The 19,179-nt window shown below is 41.9% G+C and overlaps 1 protein-coding gene across 1 annotated transcript in view; it reads left to right on the top strand.

Moving 5' to 3' along the window:
• LOC126457052 (bone morphogenetic protein receptor type-1B) overlaps positions 1-19,179 on the top strand; it is a 181,189-nt gene that overhangs the window by 115,158 nt on the left and 46,852 nt on the right. Inside the window, exon 2 of the mRNA XM_050093041.1 lies at positions 18,007-18,182. Coding sequence (XP_049948998.1) covers positions 18,007-18,182 — 176 coding nt within the window. The remainder of the gene's footprint in view (positions 1-18,006; positions 18,183-19,179) is intronic.

Below are 19,179 nucleotides of genomic sequence, written 5' to 3'. Positions count from 1 at the left end.
TCACATGTGCATAGACATCTAACACCACATGCCTCCACAAACCTATCGACAAATTGTCGGATTCCTGATATGCAGAATCAGTCATGTGTTTTGTTCTGAAGGCGGACAATCAATCTATTAAACAGGTGATCATAATGTTTTGGCTCATCAGTGTACATTCAATATTCCCTGTTAGCCTATTTTATGGGCCCTACACACTTGAGCAATATTCTAGAATGGGTCGCATGAGTGATCTGCAAGCAATCTCCGTTGTTGACTGATTGCACTTCCCAAGTATTCTAACAATAAAGTGTAGTCTACCACCTGCTTTACCCATGACTGAGATTACTGATCAATCCATTTCATATCCCTACAAAGTGTTACACCCAAGCACAATTTTACATTTCTGAACATTTAAAGAAAGTTGCTAGTCTCTGAACCACTTAGAAAACTTTTCAAGATCCTGCTGAATTGTCATGCAGCTTCTTTCAGACATTACTTCTTTATAAATAACTGCATCATTTACAAAAAGTCTAAGGTTACTATTAATATTGCATGCGAGGTCATTAATAGACAATATGAACAGTGAAGGTCCCAACTCAGTTCCCTGGAACACACTGAATTTTCTTCTACATCTGACGATGACTCTCCATCCAAGATAACATGCTGCATTCTCTCTACCAAAAAGTCCTCAGTCCAATCACAATTTTTTCTTAATACGCCATATGATCGTACTTTTGACAATAAGAACAAGTGTGGTGCCGAGTCAAATGCTTTTTCGGAAATCAAGAAATACTGTATCTGCTGGTTCCCATGATCCAAAGCTTTCAGTACGTCATGCGACAAAAGTGTGAGTTAGATTTCATGTGATTGAGGTTCTCTGAATCTATACTGGTGGGCATGGGGGAGGTCATCCTGTTTGATATACCTCATTATGTTTGAGCTCAGAATATGTTTTAAGATTCTACAACAAATTGATGTCAAGGATGTTATTCAGTAGTTTTGTGCATCACTTCTACTGCCCTTCTTGTAGACGGGTGTTTCTTACCACACACAATTAATATTCCTTATCGGTACTAGAAAACAATGTAATCAGTAATGGAATTCCTGATACTTAACTGTATCTCTAGCTCTGCACATAAGTTCTTTCCTTTTTGCTGTGAAAAGTACAGTATATTGAAGAGAGGGGACAGAGGAGGTTGACTTATGTGGTGCTGCATTTTGGAGGGAAGGGAATACATTTCAGGTAAAAGAAATAGCCATTTTTATCTTACAGTAACAATGAAATAAATTAGACTGTCACAATTTATTCACAGAAAATAAAAGTAGTAAATATATGAATGACTTCTTTCTTTCATTCAGTAGATCGTTTCCTGTTTAGTGCACCACTTAGCTTCTTCACGCAGCTCATCGGTAGGGTAGACTACTGTATAGAAAATAATAATAATAATAATAATAATAATAATATGTTCAATTACCCGAAAGTTCCTAAATGCAATATAACACATACCATACAGTTAAAAGGAAGTGACGCTTGATCAAGGTCCGCGTCACTTTCCATTTTTAACCAGACTTAACGTCTGAGAAAGTAAATAATAATAATAATAATAATAATAATAGAAAATGTGCACTGATTGCAGCTGACAACCAAACAAATCCATTTTGTATGTCAACTAAAAGTATAGCTGTTGCTACCTGCGTCATTAACCTGTAACACGCGCAACGCGTGAAGATTTTCAAACTTCTTCTCAGATGTCATCTCTGTTGAAATGCTTCTCTACCCCCCCACCCCTCCCTTACATCGCCAGCCCTGCAATGCGTTATTGCCATATGCGTTAGCAGAGGGTAGCAAACCAAGAGGGTAGTACACTAGAATGGGGAGGAGATGGTAGGACAGAGAGGGTTGAAACTATTGGTTGGAGGGCGTGGGGGCAGTAAGTTATGAGGATAATTATGAGAGCAGAGAATGTGTTGTAAGGGTAATGCCCATCTGCGCAGTTCACAAAAACTAGTGGTGGAGGGGAGGATCCAGATGGCTTGGGTAGTGAAGCAGTCATTGAAATTAAGCATGTTATGCTCAACTATATGTTGTGCCATGGGGTGGTCTACTTTGCTCTTGGCCACAGTATGGTGGTGGCCGTTGATCCTGGTGGATAGCTGGTTGGTAGTTTGTTTGTTGACACGTGTTGTAGTCTCCTAGACCATGCTTGATGAACTATGTAACTTTCTTGTCTTCAGTATAGTACAAAATGTGTTCACTAGAGCACATCAGGAACGTTAAAACCAAGTTTCATGAAATTGTTGGTCGGTGGATGGAGGAAGATGTCAGTGATACAGATCAAGAAATAAACAAAAAATATCACAGTTGTGTTGGCGAACAGGAGTGCCATTTGAAGGAAAAAATTTGAGGGCAGTTCTGATTGGGAACCTTTCTAAAGTTAGTTAAAATCAAATGTGTGCTGAGTGGTGGTAAAGAAAAATTTAAAGCCCAGCACTGAATGTCAATTTTGCAGAATCTCTTTTTGTAGCTACTGAGTGCAGTTTTTATGTGCAGGTTTAAACTCTGAAATTGTTTTGTGTGAAGATTTACTTGCTACAGAGGTACTACAGTTTTCTGGAATCTGGAATTCAGTTCTCTAAAATTTTATTTCTGTGTACTGTTGAAAAAGCAGCACAAAAGTACGTGTGTTAGTGTAATAAAATGTAAAATACTACAGGCCTTATTTATTGCAATAAAGATAACATAACATAACACTTAACATAATTATAAAAACATATGTGATGTGATTTAATTTAAAAATAAGGCTTAAAATTTCAGACACCCCATCTTGTTGTATACATTACAGAAAAGCCCCCTCTTGTGTTCAGAGTTCAGTTGCCCTCCTACTGAATTCTGTAACAGACCAAACACTGTGCGAGTGACAGTGCTGCTTGGCTAGTCTTCTATTTTTTCTGATTGTATGCATAATTTTACCAAATTTACCAAACATTAAAGAAAATCTAAGCCCAGGCCTACACAAAAATCAGGATTTTGAAGTTGCTGCGCCTGTATTTAAGTTTTCGCACAAGTTGTTTGCAGTCCCTCTCCCATTCTCCCTTGTCTCCTTATAGATAGTGACCCATAAAGTCGCATGGAAATCTTTACGCAGCAACCTATAACCTCAGATGAAATGGGCCAGCAACGACAATGGATAGTGTAGTTTTGTTGTTCATGTCCTTATTGACTAACTGGGATCACATGGCTTCAGAGTGTCTTCTTTCTTTGTTGTCTCTCGTTTTCCCTATAGTGCCCCCATCTTTGCGATATTTTGTCCTTTCGATTTTCACAGAGGGTGCAATATCTTGTATGCATGCAAAATGACTGCCTTTCAGAAATTCATAGACAAGCATCTGAATGAGGTTACGCAGTGATTAAGACACTAGACTCACATTCAGTGAGGTTAAAATATCTTTCGATACACAACAGTTTGCTGAAAATACCACAGCCTATTTCATGTTTCATCCTGCCTCGTCAACTGGACGTTAATCCCCTATTTTTTTTCTCTAGATTTGTTGACCGTCTCATTCAGTGTAAATTGTATGATGATGGTCTCATAGTCACTGATGAAACTTGTGTGGGTCGTGACGTTTGTGGTATAGTGCTCCAGAGTGTATTATTCCATTTTGATGATGATGATGATGATGATGGCAATAATAAATAAATTATTTCTGTAAAGTAATGTTCTTAACACTCCATGCCATCCTCAGAAACAATATTGATGCCTTTTCTAGATCGATGAAGCACATATATAGGTCTCCACTGATTCACTTTAATGATGTATAGTGGCACAAATAATTGATTCAACACACAAGCAACATACTGCCTGACTGTGATAGAATTGCACTTGGCCTCATGTGGCCATTACCAGAAACATGTGGTGGTATTACAGTAAACAAGTACAGTGGTGGTGACTAAGGAAAACCGACCCATCACATTTGAATGATTTCAAAACAGTTACACATATACTATCAAGTGGCTCAGCCCATCCTCATGAAATACAGTTATTGAATCTCAGGATAAGATGCCCGAAACACCCTCAATCCCATGTGCAGTAATATTGTGGCAGACTAATAAGTGTTGAAACAAGATGGAATAAGAGAAATATTGAAGTTATGTAGTAAAAGATGACAGTGGTGAACGGCAGCCTATTTCACATGCAGCCAAAGTGATGTTAAGAATAATTAGTAAGAGATTTGAAAAAGTAATGGAGGAGAATCTTGGCGAGGAGCAGTTTGGCTTTAGATGGAATACAGGCACCAGAGATGCAATAGGGCTCCTATGAATCTTGGGAGAAAGGTTTATTGAAAAAGGATGAGACCTACCTATATATGTGCTTCATCGATCTAGAAAAGGCATTTGACAATGTGGCTTGGGACAAGCTGGCGACTATAATGAGGGAAAAGAGAGTGGACTGGAAAACCAGAAGACTTGTAAACTCATTATATCTTAATCAAAAAGCCTCATTTAAAGTGAGAGGAGAAAGTACAAACTGTATCAGACTAGGAAAAGGAGTAAGACACGGATGCTGTCTATCACCTACCCTTTTCAACCTCTACTTGGAAAATATGATTGACCAATGCTCATTAGATGACAAAGGAGTAGAAATTGGAAGAAGAAGAGTAGGGTGTTTGAGGTATGCTGATGACCTAGTCCTTCTCCTCACAGGGAAAAAAGAATTACATGATTTAGTGGACACCATTGAAGCTAATGGAAAAAAATTATGGAATGAAAATTAACACAAAGAAAACAAAAGAATTGGCACTAGGAGAAAATAAAGAAATAAAAATTATGCTAAATGGAGAAATATTGGAACAGGTGCAAAATTTTAAGTATCTTGGAAGCAGGATAGACACAGACTCGAAGTGCAGTGCAGAAATTAAAACCAGAATAGAAATGACAAAAGAGGCATTTTATAAGAAAAGGAGAATTTTCTGCAGCAGTCTGGAAATAGAACTCAGGAAAAGACTCATGAAGTGTCTTTTATGGAGTGTTCCGTATGGCACTGAAATATAGACTTCGGGGAAGAAAGACAGAGAGAGGCTGGAGGCTTTTGAAATGTGGTCATGGCGGAGGATGGAAAGAATAAGTTGGATGGACAGAGTAAAAAATTTAAGAGGTACTGAGAAGAGTGGGAGAGAAAAGACAGTTACTAGATGTAATAAAAAGACGAAAAAGAAATTGGATTGGCATATATTAAAAAAGAATGACGAACTGATAAAAACAGTTTTAGGATGTTATGTAGAAGGGAAAAACTGACAAACCCCCCCCCCCCCCCCCACACACACACACACACACACACACACACACACGCGCGCTTGCCTCCAGTACTGAACTGGTGATATCTTGATGTCTTAAAATGTGACCTATCAAGTGATTCCTTCTTTAGTCAAGTTATGCCCCAGATTGCTTTTCCCCCAATTCTTCTCATTATTTTGTCACTCGTTACATGATCTAATCATCTTTAGCACTCTTAACATCACATTTCAAAATATGCTATTCCCTTTCTTTTTTTCCTAAAAAGTTGCTTACCATCCATATTTCAGTTCCATACAAATGCCTTCAGAAGAGACTTCCTTACACTTAAATTTACATTGGATGTTCACAAATTTCTCTTCTTCATAAAAACTGTACTTGCCACTGTCATTCTTTGTTTTGTTGTCTCTACTTCATGCATCATCAGTTATTGTACTGCCCAATTAGCAAACCTCATCTACTGCTTTTAGCATCTCATTCCCTAATCTAACTGTCTCTGTGTCACCTGATGTAATTAGATTATATTCCATTATCCTTGTTTTGGTTTTGTTAATATTGCTCTTGTATTCACCTTTCAAGACACTGTCCATTCTCCCACCCCCCAGGGGATCCACAACTCTTTTGTGGCTATGTGCATAGCAAGCACGGGACCCCGAGCTAATTTGGCCTTCCTTCCTATCCGGGCTGCATACCTTCCCTTTCCGCATCCTTCCCCATCCCCCATCTTCGCCCCTCCCCCCCTCACCTCTGGCTCTTTCCTTCCCTTTCTCCCCCTCTGGGAGTATGGTTTGTGCCTACGTCCGGAGATGGACGCTTGAAAATGTACCGCATTCTTCGCCTTCCTTGCTTGTATGTCTTCATCCTTCCTTTGTCCTTCTCTTTTCCTTACCTCTTCTCTTTAACCTTTTCTACACTGCGGCGTTTGAGACCTCTCTTCTTTCCTTTCCCTTTCTCTTTCTTCCTCCCTGTGCGTGTCTGAAGGCTGACCCACGCACTTCCATGCGTAGTCGGTGACGGGGTAACGCGTAATTCCCCGCCCCGGGTAGACAGGTAGGACACGTATGTACCCCCTGGTAACGGCCAGGCCCAGGGAGGGGTGATTACCCGAGCTGATACCTTCCGAAAGTGCCGATTGGTCCCTCCGTCCGTTTGTCGGGAGGTGTGACCTGAGGTGTGAACAATCACCTAAGGCGGGAGTGCCCTCAGAGAGGGCCCCCACAAGGGAGGAGCGCGCCATCGGAGACGCCAGTAATCATGGGGGATTCTTCCGCAATGGTTTCCTCACCTTCCACTATGTCTGCTCACAAACGTAAGTTCACTGAGTCTCAGCCACAGTCAGTTCTTCCATTGTTGCCACAGTTCCTTGTTGTTTCTCGGTCTGACGAAGGTCACGACTTCTCCACGGTCAACCCTTTCATTATTCAGAAAGGTGTCGACGCAATTGCATGTCCTGTAAAGTCTTGTTCCAGATCACGGAATGGCACCCTATTGTTAGAAACAGTCAGTGCCCTCCAGGCACAAAAATTGCCGCGTACCTCACTACTACACACCTTCCCTGTCCGGGTGGAACCACACCGTACTTTAAATTCCTCGCGCGGAGTCGTTTATACACGCTCCCTCGATGGATTGTCTGACGAAGAAATTCAGCACTACCTGTCTGACCAGGGCGTAACGGCTGTTCATAGGGTTATGAAAAGAGTTGACACAAACATCATTCCAACCCGCACTGTCTTCTTGACATTTGACAAAGTTCAACTCCCATCGAAAATCAAAGCAGGCTATGAGATAATTTTCGTTCGCCCTTACGTCCCAAACCCTACGTGTTGCTATCGGTGTCAGCGGTTCAATCACACCAGCCAGTCCTGTTCCAATCCGGCCAAATGTGTTACGTGTGGCAAGGATGCCCATGAGGGTGCTTGTCCACCTCCATCCCCTCGCTGCATCAACTGTGTGGGTGACCACGCTGCTTCCTCTCGAGATTGTCCCGTTTTTAAGGACAAAAAGCTCATCCAGGAAATTAGAGTAAAGGAAAAGGTGTCGACCTTTGCTGCTCGAAAATTATTCGCCAGTCGACAGCCCACTGTGCCTCAGAAAGGAAAATACAGCACTGTCCTTGCTTCGCCTCGGCCAACAAAGGAGGCGGCCATGCAGACTTGCAACCTCACCTTTAGTGCCACGGTCGTCAGATCGGACAGCGCAAAGATCGCCCGTTCAACCTCACCACTTTCGCCTGCCCACTCTCTGGCTCACCCTTTGTCGAGTTCTGCTAAATCTCGAGCCCAAAAGTCAGACACCAAGACTTCGAAAAAAGAGCATACTTGTGAAGAGCTTTTACGTACGGCAACTTCCCAACCATCGGTTACTCCTTCCTCTAAATATCATACTTCCAAGAAGGCTACAAAGAAACCCAGTTCCTCTCCTTCTCCGCCAAGGCGTGTCCCATCTACAGCACCACCTGGCGGAAATCGCCCTCGGCCGTCTTCTGTGTCGCCGAGGCGCACTGCTGGCGGCCGATCAACCGGCTGGTTGCTGGTGGCAGGAGCTGCTCCTGACAACCTATGGATCAGGATCTTCTGCCTTTGGCTGAATGCCATTCCATGCTGTCGGTTGCAAGCTCAGAGCAGTCGTTGAGTTGACAGCGACCTTGGTCACATTCCTCCATTTTCTGTTCACCCTATGTCCATTATCCACTGGAATATCCGCGGTATTCGAGCCAATCGGGATGAGTTGTCGATCCTCTTACGATCCTACTCGCCGGTCATCTTCTGTCTTCAGGAAACAAAGCTGCGTCCCCGTGACCGCTTTGTTCTCCCTCATTTTCAGTCCGTCCGATATGATCTCCCCTCTGTTGAAGGCACTCCAGCGCATGGAGGACTCATGATTCTTCTCCATGAAACTCTCCATTATCACCCAATCCATTTAAACACTTCCTTCCAAACTGTCGCCGTCCGTCTTTCCCTTTCCGGATACACGTTCTCTCTTTGTACTGTATACATTCCATCGTCCATACCAATGGCACGAGCTGATCTCCTTCATCTTCTTGGTCAGCTTCCACCCCCCTATTTGCTGGTTGGGGACTTCAATGCCCACCACCCGCTTTGGGGATTTCCACATCCTTGTCCACGTGGCTCACTATTGCTAGACGTCTTCCACCAAGCAGATCTAGTTTGCCTTAACACTGGGGTCGCTACATTTTTGTCTGCCTCCACGACAAATTTATCTCATTTGGACCTTGCGGTCGGTACTGTTCCGCTAGCTCGGTGCTTCGAATAGTTCGCCCTTGATGATACACACTCGAGTGTCCACTTTCCATGTGTCCTTAGACTGCAGCCTCAACTGCCCTACGTGCGCCCGCGACGCTGGAAGTTTGCCCAAGCCGATTGGACACTTTTTTCGTCTCTAGCGACATTCGATGACAGTCACTTTCCCAGTGTCGACGATGAGGTCACACATATTACCGACGTTATTCTTACAGCTGCGGAACATTCAGTACCACACACCTCCGAATTGCCCCGGCACCCCCCACTTCCTTGGTGGAACGAGGCGTGTCGTGATGCAATACGTGAGCGGCGACGTGCTCTCCGTGTTTTCCTCCACCATCCTACTTTGCCCAACTGTATCCGCTATAAGCAGTTCCGAGCGCGATGCCGGCGTGTCATCTGTGATAGCAAGAAGGCAAGCTGGAAATTCTTTATTAGCTCATTTAACACCTTCACTCCCTCCTCGGAAGTTTGGAGTCGGCTTCGATGGTTCTCAGGCGCGCCTAGTTTCTCCCCGGTCTCTGGGCTCACTGTTGCGCATGACACATTAGTGGACCCCGTCGCAATTTCTAACTCGTTGGGTCAGCACTTTGCTGAGATTTCGAGCTCTTCAAATTACCCGCCAGCGTTTCTCCCGAAGAAACGTGCAGCGGAAGTGCGACATCTTGCTTTCTCCTCTCAAAATCGCGAAAGCTACAGTACTGTTTTCTCCTTGCGGGAACTCCAACATGCACTCTCTTCTTCTCGCTCCTCCGCCCCAGGACCGGATGGCATCCACGTCCAAATGTTGCTGCATTTATCAACCCATAGTCTGCGTTACCTCCTTCGCCTTTATAATCGAATTTGGACCGACACTACTTTTCCCAGACGATGGCGGGAAGCTATCGTCGTTCCTGTTCCGAAACCTGGAAAGGACAAACATCTCCCCTCTAGCTATCGCCCCATTTCTCTCACGAGTAGTGTCTGTAAGGTTTTGGAGCGTATGGTGAATTATCGTTTAGCGTGGTGGCTGGAATCCCGCAGTCTCTTAACACCTGCCCAATGCGGATTCCGAAAGCATCGTTCTGCAGTTGACCATCTTGTTGCTCTCTCCACTTATATCATGAACAATTTTCTCCGGAAACGCCAAACAGTAGAAATATTTTTTGATCTGGAGAGAGCATACGATACCTGTTGGAGGACAGGCATCCTCCGCACACTGTTCTCTTGGGGCTTTCGAGGTCGGCTGCCCCTTTTTCTTCGCGAATTTATGGCAGAGCGCACATTTAGGGTGCGGGTGAACACTACTCTCTCCCGTACTTTCTCCCAAGAAAATGGGGTACCCCAGGGCTCCGTGCTGAGTGTTGTACTGTTTGCCATTGCCATCAATCCAATTATGGATTGTCTCCTTCCTGATGTCTCGGGCTCCCTCTTTGTGGACGATTTTGCGATCTACTACAGCTCTCAACGGACCAGCCTTCTTGAACGACGTCTTCAAGGATGCCTCGATCGCCTCCACTCTTGGAGCATCGAAACCGGCTTCCGTTTTTCTCCCAGTAAGACCGTTAGTGTTAATTTTTGGCGATGTAAGGAGTTTCTTCCGCCCTCCTTACATCTAGGTCCTGTCAACCTTCCGTTTTCAGACATCGCTAAATTCTTGGGTCTTATGTTTGACAGAAAATGTGCTGGTCCTCCGACCTTTCCTATCTTTCGGCTCGCTGTCTGCGATCCCTCAACACCCTCCGTGTCCTGAATGGTACCTCCTGGGCAGTGGACAGAGTGGTCCTTCTCCGCCTCTATCGCGCCTTAGTGCGCTCGAAATTGGACTATGGAAGCATAGTGTACTCCTCTGCTCGGCCGTCTATTCTTCGGCATCTCGACTCTATCCACCACCGTGGATTACGTTTAGTGTCTGGAGCTTTTTACACCAGCCCTGTGGAAAGCCTTTATGCTGAGACTGCTGTACCTCCGCTGTCCAATCGGCGAGCAGTCCTTCTGAGTCGTTGTGCTAGCCATCTGTCTTTCATGCCTGCTAATCCAGCCCATGACATTTTTTTCTACGCCTCCTTTGATGTAGGGTATGCAGACCGCTCCTCCTCCCTACTACCACCGGGAGTCCGCTTCCGTCAACTGCTCCATTCTCTTTCCTTCCGCTTTCCTAAAACCTTGTTGACAACTTGGGGTACAGCACCGCCTTGGCTCCGTCCCCGGATCTGCCTGCTCCGTGACCTTTGTCGATTTCCCAAGGATGGTACCCCTTCACTTGTTTATCATCGGGCATTTGCTGCTCTATGTGCACAAATGACGGACGCCACATTTATTTGCACCGACGGCTCGAAAACATCGTTAGGTATAGGGAGTGCCTATATTGTTGGCGACACCCCAAATCACTTTCGGCTTCCCGACCAGTGTTCGGTTTATACTGTGGAGCTTTACGCTGTTCTCCAGGCTGTCCACTACATCCGCCGCCATCAGCGGATACAGTACGTTATCTGCTCAGATTCTCTCAGCTCTCTCCTCAGTCTCCAAGCTCTTTATCCTGTGCACCCTCTTTTCCACCGGAATCAGGACTGTCTGCGCTTGCTCCACCTGGGGGGCGTCTCGATGGCGTTCCTCTGGCTTCCGGGACACGTTGGTATCTGTGGAAATGAGGCGGCCGATATTGCAGCCAAGGCTGCAGTCTCTCTTCCTCGGCCAGCTATTCAATCGATTCCCTTCGCCAATCTACGGAGCGTTCTATGTCGACGTGTTGTTCATTTATGGCACACGCATTGGTCGACACTTACCCATAATAAATTGCGGGACATGAAAGCTCTTCCTTGTGCTTGGACCTCTTCCTCCCGAACGTGTCGTCGGGAGGAGGTAATTTTAACTAGACTCTGGATAGGGCACTGTCTTTTTAGCCATCGACATCTTTTAAGCGGCGATCCTCCCCCACTCTGTCCCCACTGCTCTCAGCTGTGGACGGTAAGACACCTTTTAATTGAGCGCCCCTATTTTAATCTGTTACGCTCCCGTCTACAGCTTTCGCCTGATATATCGTCGATTTTAGCAGATGACACGCGCTCATCTCAGTTTCTCCAATATTATGATTTTCGTTCCCATTGCTGCTGGTTTTCAATTTCGGCTTTTTACTGTTTCCTAAGTCACGGACCGGGCGCTAATGACCATAGAAGTTTTGCGCCCTAAAAAAAAAAAAAAAAAAAATAACAAAAAGCCACTGTCCCTTCTATTCTACTGTGCTTCGAAGTTCTTTCTTTGTTGTTACTGTCAGAATTGCGATGCCATCAGCAAACCTAATAGTACCGCCGCCGCCGCCCCCCCCCCCCCCCCCCCCCGCCCTTCTCACTTAACTATAATTCCTTCCCAAATTTTTCTGACTTCCTTAACTGGTTGCTCATTGTGCAGATTGAACAACATTGGGGATAGGCTACAAGCCCTATCTCACTCCCTTTTCAATCACTGCTTTCCTTTCAAGCCTCTTGGTGCTTGTAACTGCCATTTGGTTTTTGTACAAATTGTAAATAACCTTTTGCTCCTTATGTTTTACCCCTTCTACCTTCAGAATTTGTAGGAGTGTATTCCAGTCACAATTGTCAAAAGCATTTCTCTAAATCTACAAATACTACAAGTGTAGGTTTGTAACTGTTTAAAAACTATCTTCTAAGAGAAGTTGAAGGTTCAGTATTGCCTCATGTGTTCAAAGATTTCTCTGGAACCCAAACTGATCTTTCATGAAATTGGCTTCATCTGGTTTTTCTGTTTTCTGTAAATAATTTGTATCAGTATTTTGCAACCATTAGTTATTAAACTGATAGTTCAGTATTATTCACACCTGTTAGTACCTGCTTTCTTTGAAAATGTAATTATTACATTCTTCTTGAAGTCAGAGGCTTTTCCCATTTCATATATCTTGCTCACCAGGTGGAATGGTTTGTCGTGGCTGGCTCTATAAGTTTACATTCCTGTCTAGCCATTCTTCCTTAGCAATTTTGCAATTTTTATCAGTCTCATTTCTTAGACAACTGTATTCTCTTTTTCCTGCTTTGTGTCCTGCATTTTCATATTTTCTGCTTTCATCAGTTAAATTCAGTATCTCCTGTTGTATCCATCCTCTGCTGTCTCCACTGTTTCATCTCTCAAAGCTACCCATTTGTATTCTACTGTATTTCTGTCCCTGATTTCAGTCAGTTGTTTTCTAATGCTCCCATTGAAACCCTCAACATCATCTGGTTCTTTCATTTTATCCAGGTCCAATCTCCGTAATTCCCTACCTTTTTGCAAATTCTTCAGTTTTAATCTAACAGTGGAAGATCCAGGATAGAATGTAACAATATTATGAAAAGGATAGTTGCTACTCACCATATGTCAGAGATGTTGAGTCGCAGAAAGGCACAACAGAAAGACTGTCGGAAAGTTAGCATTCAGCCAACAAGGCCTTTGTCAAAAATGGACTACACATATGCGCGCGCCCACACACACACACACACACACACACACACACACACACACACACACACACACACACACACACACACACGACCACAGGCTCTGTTTTTGATGGTTTCATAACCAATACATTCTGTTCAGAGTCCACATCTGCCCCTGGAAATTTCTTACAGTTCAAACTCTGGCTCTGAAATCTGTCGTACTATTATATAACCAATCTGAAACTTCCAGCGTCTCCAGGTCTCTTCAACATTTACAACCTTTCTTCATGGTTCTTCAACAAAGTGTTAGGTATGATTAAATTACATTCTATGAGATGAATTCCTCTTTAACTCCTTGCTACCCATTTCCCATTTTAAATTTTCTAACCTACCTACTAAATTACGGGATCTGAAATTCTGCACTCCAGTCGATAGAATGCCAATTTTTGTTTTCCCTGATATTGATATCGTACTGAGTAGTACCCACCCAGAGATCCAAATTGGAACTATTTTATATCCAAACTAATTTACCCAAGAGGATTCCATCATATAACCATACAGTAGAGCTGCATGTCTTTGGAAAAAGTAACAGCCATAGTTTACCATTGCTATCAGCTGTTTACAGTACCAACCCAACAAGGCCACATTGGATGATCATAATAAGGCCAGATAAGTGAATCATCCAGACTGTCACTCCTGCAACTGCTGAAAATGGTGCTGCACATAATCAGAAATCATACCCATCCATTGTGGTTGCACCAACAGTACCGCTGTCTGTGTTGTTTAGGCATGGAAGCCACCCAACCGTGGCATTGTCTGAGGTTCATGGGGCAGATAAAACTGTTACTTGCCCAGAACCTGTATTTGGTAAAGCCTCTTCCTTAACCACTAGAGCTTTTGTGTTACAGTATAAAGTTAAAGAGACTTACAAGGTGGTTTAATTAAACTTTTACTACTTTAGCCAGTGTAGATGAAAACTTTCTGCTGTACGAGTACCCAACTTTATAGGAATGGTGCCCAGACTGTGCATTGCAGGATTTGTGTTGTTAGTAGTATTAGTGTCATGACTTGCTCTTAGGCACCAGCAGTAGAATGACACTAAACATTAGTGTGCATTACAGTTGCAGACAGTCAACATGGGCCTGGAAGAGGTGAGCAGGGCTTTATTCATTAAATTTTTTTATCAGAACATCAGCAATAGTGCTGCTGCTTGAAGTGGGTATTGACACATTATAGGAACAGAGAGAGATCCTCTTTCTGCACTGGGGTTGAAGAACTTGAATAGAAAGTTCAAATTAATTGGCAATTTGGGAATTGATCCTGGGGCAGGCTGATGGCCAGTTACACCACAAATTGTTAAATGAGTTACTGTTGCCATGGCAGGCAATGCTAGATGCAATGTGTGATATTCATGCAGTGCACAAGCTCTTTTATGACAGCTGAACATTTCAAGGTCCTGTATATGAAAAGTGCTGCAAATAATTGTGAAATGGTATCTGTACAAATTTCCAGACTATCATGAATGCAGATGGTCTTCAAACAGAGCATCTTTTGTAACCTAGTATGTATTTAATAGACGATACCTTCTCAAGTGGAAATTAAAATGTGGGTTCATTTGTTATTTCTCTTCCATAGGTCCTTAGAAGTGTTTCCACAGTGTTTCATTGTTCTGTGATCACTCATTTTTCATTTGGGGGGGGGGGGGGGGGGGGCGGCGGCATCTCGAGTAGTGAAAATTTATTTATAACTGCCCTGTAGAATATAAGGGCAGGCCAGTGCTCAGTTAATGGAAAAGTGTTACCAGTTACTGGCTGACAGACAAAATCACAGAATAATTCAGATCTAGTAAGTGAATGGACACTCAAACTAACTATCCTCCTTGCTAGTAGTGGTGAACTTTCCTCACAAAAAGTCACCTCCATTTCTGTTAGAATATATACCCAGAAATGCATTGAGTCAAGAATTTCACCAAAGAAATGTTTGCAGTTGAAAGTGTCACTGATTCAGAGAAACCAGGATTGCCTGTAATGTCAAACAGAGAGTAGTGAAGCATATCACATTTTATTTGACATCATTTGTATAGTCTGTCAGTGAACTGAAGATTGAGCAAGGGAATCTCCATTCTCTATACATGGCTATATCACAAGGAGCAACTACAGATAGTTTCACCTAGTTATACTCACCCTGCTACAGTGTGCTTTGTAATGCAGTTTGAATGCAATGTGCAGACATCTGTAGGAAGTATTTATTTTACACTAAATGCTTTACCACTGTATGGAATAAAGAAAGTAATAACTAGTACAGCTAAAGGAGTATTATCAGACAGTGGTACAAATGATGTAGAGCTCCAGCTTTGTATCAAAAGGAGGTGGAGCTTTGCAGGCTGGCATTACCATGCATGTGATGTACCTGTTAGGCATAAAACTAATTCAGTTGTCATCTGCTCAGATTTGATTCATTCAATGCCTTAAAAGCATTACACTCATACATATGACCCACAACTGTATAATGTGACAAATGACATTTACAACAGTTTATAGTTCATTCCGCATGGAGAGCTGCATGAAACCAGTCTCACGACTGAAGACCACAGCAGCAACAACAACAACAACAACAACAACAACAACATAGTTCATTCCTGTTCAGACTCTGTAATGCTCCTGTGTAGCATCTTTTGCTGTGAACAGTGCACATTTTAGGTAGTGTGTAACACTGGTGGTTGCTTCAGCATATTCATTTCTCTTAAAAACATTTGCATGCATTTTGTGTAACTCACCTGTTCAGGGGGCTGATCTTGAATTGCAGATACCATATTGTTCTGTAAGTCTGAACATTTACATGCATTAGTCTATGTTGAATGTCCTCTTCTGTCTTTAATATTTACACGTTTCCTTTATAGTATTGCAGTTTTGATAAAAATGCAGTATATTTCTTTCACACTTTTTGTATACTGTCTCTTTATTTTACTCTTTCCTTATGGCCAGCACTTTATGCATTTACATAACTATCCAGTGCCTCTGGAATTAATTTTCATCTGCTTAGCAACTATCTGGCGTGTAGGGGAATTAAATGAATGGGAAACAGGTTATTAGGGTTATTTCTTGTATGCTATGGGTGTTTAACTGCCACTATATGTCTTCCCTGTGCTGGCACAAAGCTACTAGCTACATTCACCTTCCTTCTCAGATTTTCATCCATCTTATATTGTTTTTTTTTCTTTTTCTTTTTTTTTTTTTTTTTATGAAATAGACCGGCCGCTGGGTTGTAGACTGACCAAAAGAAAAACCAAAATTTGTTTTCTGCCATTCACATGACATTTTGCATGAAGAATTATAAAATATCTTCAGTGATGAAAGAATCATATAGTGGCTGTAAAAGTAAACAGCTACTGTGAAGTGTGCTACTCTAGGAGCAAGAGTATAAGTAATGCAGAAACATTTTAGTAAATGGAATTTTAAATGAAAAAAATTTTTTCCCTGCCTTTAATGCCTACTGTACAGTGAGCTGTATTTAATATGGTGCAAATGGATCAGAAGATGAATATATACTGAAATAAAGTAAGTTTATGATGACTACAGTGGATAAATGTTGAGTTTGCTCACTCCGGAATGTAAACCATAGAATGCAAAACAAGTGAAATTGTAGTCAGAATGTGCATTTACATGATGGATGAGGATTTCATAATATATCAAACTGAGAGCTTTTGTCATGGTTTGTTAATGACACTTGAAATATAAAAAGGCTGACTAGCAGTTCATGCAGTTGTAAATTGTCTTTCTTACATTTTGGCAGTTATATTGCTGCAGTAGCTATTTTTCTTCGCTGGTGTGTTTTCTCTCTCAATGTTCAAATGGTTTCACTGTCAAAGACAGCTGACAGATCTCTGTGTCAAGTGACACACATTTCTGTTTTGTCTTCATTCTGAATTAGCTCTGAATTACAAGATCTAAGTGGTAATTTTGATTGCAGATTTATTTAAAATTAATTTGGATAATGTTTAAATTGTAGTGCAGAATTAGTTTTTGGTGCACTTCTGATGCCCGTTAAATAAAAAGAATTGTTCATTTTTTAAAAATAATGTACAAATTGTAAAGTCATATTAATGCTCAGACATGTGCCATGTAATATTACTTGCCAGATTTGAATTTAATTTGGAAGTGTCAAACAAGTCTTCAATTTTAGTATGAGAAATAACCTGGTAACAAACTACGTGACGATATGAAATGTTGTCAGCAAATTCTATTGCAGTCAGGTGGTGATGTAGCTAGTCTTTCTCTTCTGCCGAATAAATAAACTCTTTTCTAAATTGCTACATATGTATTCTGAGCTGCATGTTTACAAAAACTGTTAAGCACATAATATTGCATGGATGATGTTTGAAATCCCAGGCATCAGCTAAAGACATTACTTTTTCTGTCATCTATATGTTCTCCAACAGGTCATTGTGTCACAAGTCACATCTGAATCTCTGAAAGAGTGAAAGCAGTGTTCTGTGGTGTATTTATGAGTGTGTGTGTCCGGGACTGTAATGGAGGAGCACTGTGAATAAATTAGTATGTCTGAACTTTAACAAGATGATGACCCTGCTATTAGCCAATCAAACATGTGGCTTCAGATTAGATGGAGGAATTGTTCCCCACCATGCGGCCTGCTGTGTAGGAACTGCAAAGTTGTCTGGTTGACAGGATGAGAAGCTTGAATAACATTGTACTGAAACATATACATTAACTTGTAGTGCTTTTGTAAATGACTGCTTGGCTATAATGAATGTTCAGATATTTAGTTTTCGGTGTAAAATTTACTGGTAGAAAAAAAAGCTAGGACTTCAGTTTATTTTTTCCTAACTGTTTTACAAACAAATATTTAAATCTGTCATCCTGTTCTTTTCCTTGTAAAGGAATTATGCTGCAGCCAGTAACACTCCACAGAGGTGATTATTCTTCAACCAGTTCCATTTCATATCTTCTATAAATACTAGGTTCCTTCCATTAAAAATGTGTATGATAACCTGATTGATATGTCATTATTAAGTGAGAATTAGTATTTACTATCTTTTTATTTCCAGTAAATGGTGTTCTGTGTTACTGTGATGGAGACTGCCCAGATAATGCAAATGGTACATGCATTGGCTATCCTGGAGGACAATGTTTTGCAGCAATTGAAGAAGCCCCCATGAAGGATGGAACTTGGGAACTTATTCATACTTATGGCTGCTTAGCACCAGAGGGAGTTCTGATGCAGGTAATTATCTACGTGGTTTTGCCAATTTACCTTGCTTTAGTGTTATTGTCTCTACAGAAACAGAAAATATACCATAGATATCCTGTAGGTCACGTGCGTACTGATGTAATGGCATGAAACCTTTCGTGTTATTAGAAATGCTCGTTCATCTTGTGTGCAAACATTTTATTTATTACTTAGCTATGGCTTTTTGACATGCTGAAAAAAATACATAGAGCAGAGCATAATATTTAGAATATAAAACCTCATAAAAAAAACTTGTAGAGGATTTCTGTAATCTATAGACCTTGGAGTCGCCAGCAGGAAGTCTTCTGATCTGCCTTTGTATGATCTTGTGAGGCATTCTTCTGTGATGTATCTGATGATCTGTAGCTGCTGTGTTGCGTTCTAATTCTGCTTAGTATTGACCATGTTTTCTGTGGCAAGGCAAGGGGATGTGGGCGATATACAGCAAATTATTATTATTATTATTATTATTATTATTATTATTATTATTAGTCCAGTCACTTCTTGAGTCCATGCTTTAGTAAAGTTGAACTCGGCTTCCACAGTGAGCCTTGCTGTTATTGCTAGTGGTCACCTATAGTGGACTCAGTTATGGTTGTGTCATGGAGATCTTGATGGATTAATAGATTTTTGTTATCCATGATCATTTTGTACTGGTTCCTGAGAACCTTAATGCATCATAGTTGGGGCCGGAAAGAGGAGGGGAGGGGGCGTAGTACTGGCAGCCATTCTGTAGGTGTTGATTTGAGAATATCAGCAATCATTCTTCTTGTGTTATTTAGTCGGACATCTATTATTTGTACATATGAGCTGTAAAGTCTTCCTGGGGTACCATATTCAGCGGTTGATAAGGCTGTTATTTTCAAGTATTCTTATGGTAAATGGTTGTCTATTATCAATGAAAGAACAAGTAAATGGGAAGGAAGAAGCAAACTGAGAGGTGGGTAAATTGTCCTTTGCATTCATGTAGAGTAATGGATGTAAGGAAGTT

This window comes from Schistocerca serialis, chromosome 2 (assembly GCF_023864345.2).
Source record: "Schistocerca serialis cubense isolate TAMUIC-IGC-003099 chromosome 2, iqSchSeri2.2, whole genome shotgun sequence".
Lineage (NCBI taxonomy): Eukaryota > Metazoa > Arthropoda > Insecta > Orthoptera > Acrididae > Schistocerca > Schistocerca serialis.
Note: the sequence above shows the minus strand (reverse complement) of the source record. Positions and strands in the feature narration are given on the sequence as shown.